The sequence below is a fragment of the Petaurus breviceps genome, unplaced genomic scaffold (assembly GCF_028583685.1).
Source record: "Petaurus breviceps papuanus isolate PSGF00001 unplaced genomic scaffold, PetGlider_PUasm1.0 454, whole genome shotgun sequence".
NCBI classification, from domain to species: Eukaryota; Metazoa; Chordata; class Mammalia; order Diprotodontia; family Petauridae; genus Petaurus; species Petaurus breviceps.
The window spans coordinates 831,389-833,474 of NW_027186342.1; the positions used below are offsets into that span (position 1 = coordinate 831,389).

At 49.1% G+C, this 2,086-nt stretch overlaps 2 protein-coding genes across 4 annotated transcripts in view; both read right to left on the reverse strand.

The window, feature by feature from the left end:
* Positions 1–248: 248 nt before the first annotated feature.
* Positions 249–2,086, reverse strand: part of LOC138171613 (keratin, type II cytoskeletal 1b-like) — a 28,611-nt gene continuing 26,773 nt past the window's right edge. The window contains exons 8-10 of one of the 3 annotated variants that reach the window (XM_069101148.1): positions 1,475–1,509; positions 1,227–1,361; positions 249–1,028 (exon numbers count right to left, since the gene is read on the reverse strand). In XM_069101148.1, the coding sequence (XP_068957249.1) occupies positions 835–1,028; positions 1,227–1,361; positions 1,475–1,509 (364 nt within the window). In that variant the 3' untranslated portion in view covers positions 249–834. Of the gene's footprint in view, positions 1,362–1,474; positions 1,510–2,086 lie in introns of all 3 variants that reach the window. The other 2 variants (XM_069101147.1, XM_069101146.1) reach the window with 2 other exon arrangements.
* The window catches only part of LOC138171583 (keratin, type II cytoskeletal 1-like), a 931-nt gene continuing 896 nt past the window's right edge, over positions 2,052–2,086 (reverse strand). The window contains exon 2 of the mRNA XM_069101114.1: positions 2,052–2,086. This exon is cut by the window's right edge and continues 285 nt beyond it. Coding sequence (XP_068957215.1) covers positions 2,052–2,086 — 35 coding nt within the window.

The following is a 2,086-nucleotide window of genomic DNA, read 5'->3' on the forward strand; positions in this document are numbered from 1 at the left end:
TCCTAATATTTTCACATTAGTATGTCCTATCTTTTAGGCTTTATCATAAGCCCTACTCCTCCCAGGGAGTTTGCAACACAATTTACCACTGGGGTCTTAGGAGAGAGAGAGAGAGAGAGAGAGAGAGAGAGAGAGAGAGAGAGAGAGAGAGAGAGAGAGAGAGAGAGAGAGAGAGAGAGAGAGAGAGAGAGAGAGAGAGAGAGAGAGAGAGTTGGGTGTGTTACACAAAACACTCAAGAGAAAAAAACTTGTAGAATTTCCAATGCAATTTATTGCAGACAACACAAGAAAGGGGAGAGTTTGAGAACTCCAGGAAAGGCAACCAACCAGCTTACACCTTATACAAAAAACAAAACAAGACAAATTTGTTTTTATAATATGGAGACACACTACCAATGAGTGCTAGACTGAAATAATTCTCTCTTTACTTGGCTTGTGGAAAAACTTTGAAATGTAGAGTGGCCAATGATGGATTTTTCAGGCTGCAGCCTCAGGATTGACCAAGGGAAGTGTTTCTTTCACACCCAGAACTGGCTTCACCATTGGAGAAACAGGAAGAGGGCAAGCCAGATGATAAAGGCTGAGATAGAGAAGAGCTAGCAGGATCATCAGTGACCCTCCCAACACACCCACAGAGAAGAGGTGCCCAATGGTTGGATAACTAACAAAAAGCTCTAGGAAACAAGGTCAGAGAAAGGAATTGGAGGGGTTTAGGAAAAGACAAACTCCAGACAAGTTGGAGTCTTTGACTTCAAGATTTGGCTGACGTACACAGATGATGAGATATTTGGTGGATCTAAAATGGAGTGGCTAGCAGGGTAGGGAGCTCTGATTTTAATTGGTGACTGTAGTATAACTGGTGGAGGTAAACTTCACACTAGAACTGCCACTGGAACCCTTGACACCCGCAGAGCCACCACCAGAGCTGCTGCTTCCTCCTCCTCCAGAGCTGGAGCCTCTGCCTCCTCCAGAGCCATAGCCTCCTCCTCCAGAGCTGGAGCCTCTGCCTCCTCCAGAGCCATAACTGCCTCCTCCAGAGCTGGAGCCTCTGCCTCCTCCAGAGCCGTAGCTGCCTCCTCCAGAGCTGGAGCCTCTGCCTCCTCCAGAGCCATAGCTGCCCCCTCCAGAGCCGGAGCCCCGGCCTCCTCCAGAGCCGTAGCTGCCTCCTCCAGAGCCGTAGCTGCCTCCTCCAGAGCCATAGCTGCCTCCTCCAGAGCCAGAGCTGCCTCCTCCAGAGCCAGAGCCCCGGCCTCCTCCAGAGCTGTAGCCACCGCCTCCACCTCCACCTCCAGAGCCGTAGCTGCCACCACCTCCGAACCTTCCTCCTCCTCCAGACACAGAAACATGGCTGGTGCTCACAGCTGTGGGAGAAATTTCTGCTGTTAGACTGGGCACCACCCAGCACTGGATGAAGTCCCCCCACCCCATCCCAAGAAGGCACTCCAGAGCCCAAAGATCGATTCTTGATACTTACACACACTCACGTTTGGAACATATGCTCCAGATACCCTAAAAGGAGAATACAAAGATGGTTCCTATGACTCACCTCAACCACCCCATTCTCCATCCCATACTTGACACCACTGACCCTTCCTGTAAGCTGCTCCCTTCCCCATCACTTGACCTAAATCTGTCTCTCCTGACCTTGCAAATCATGGAACAATTCCCAGATATCATTATAACAGTTCGAATTTCCAGTATCCCTTGGCACCAAAAGCTCTTCTTTCAATAAGTCTGTGAAACAGATCCCTAATACTTTAAGACCACTGGATTTGGGGCATATTACAAAGAAAGGAGGAGAGTCGGATGAGGTTGAAGTCAAAGAGCCTCATTTCCAATACTTTTGTAAATGCTAACAATTCCAATACCAAAATCAGTGCTTCTATGGCCTGGGTACACATACTTGCTCTGCAGCTGACTAGCTGTGGGAGCTTGGGGAAGACACTTAATGCCTTTAGCCCCCAGGGGCCTCATCCATAAAACCACAAGGAGAGACTCCATGATCCCTGAGTTCCCTTTCATCTCTAGATCCTGGGTCGTTCTAACCAGGGCTATAGAAGGACTAGTCCTTCTCTAGGGAGCGCTA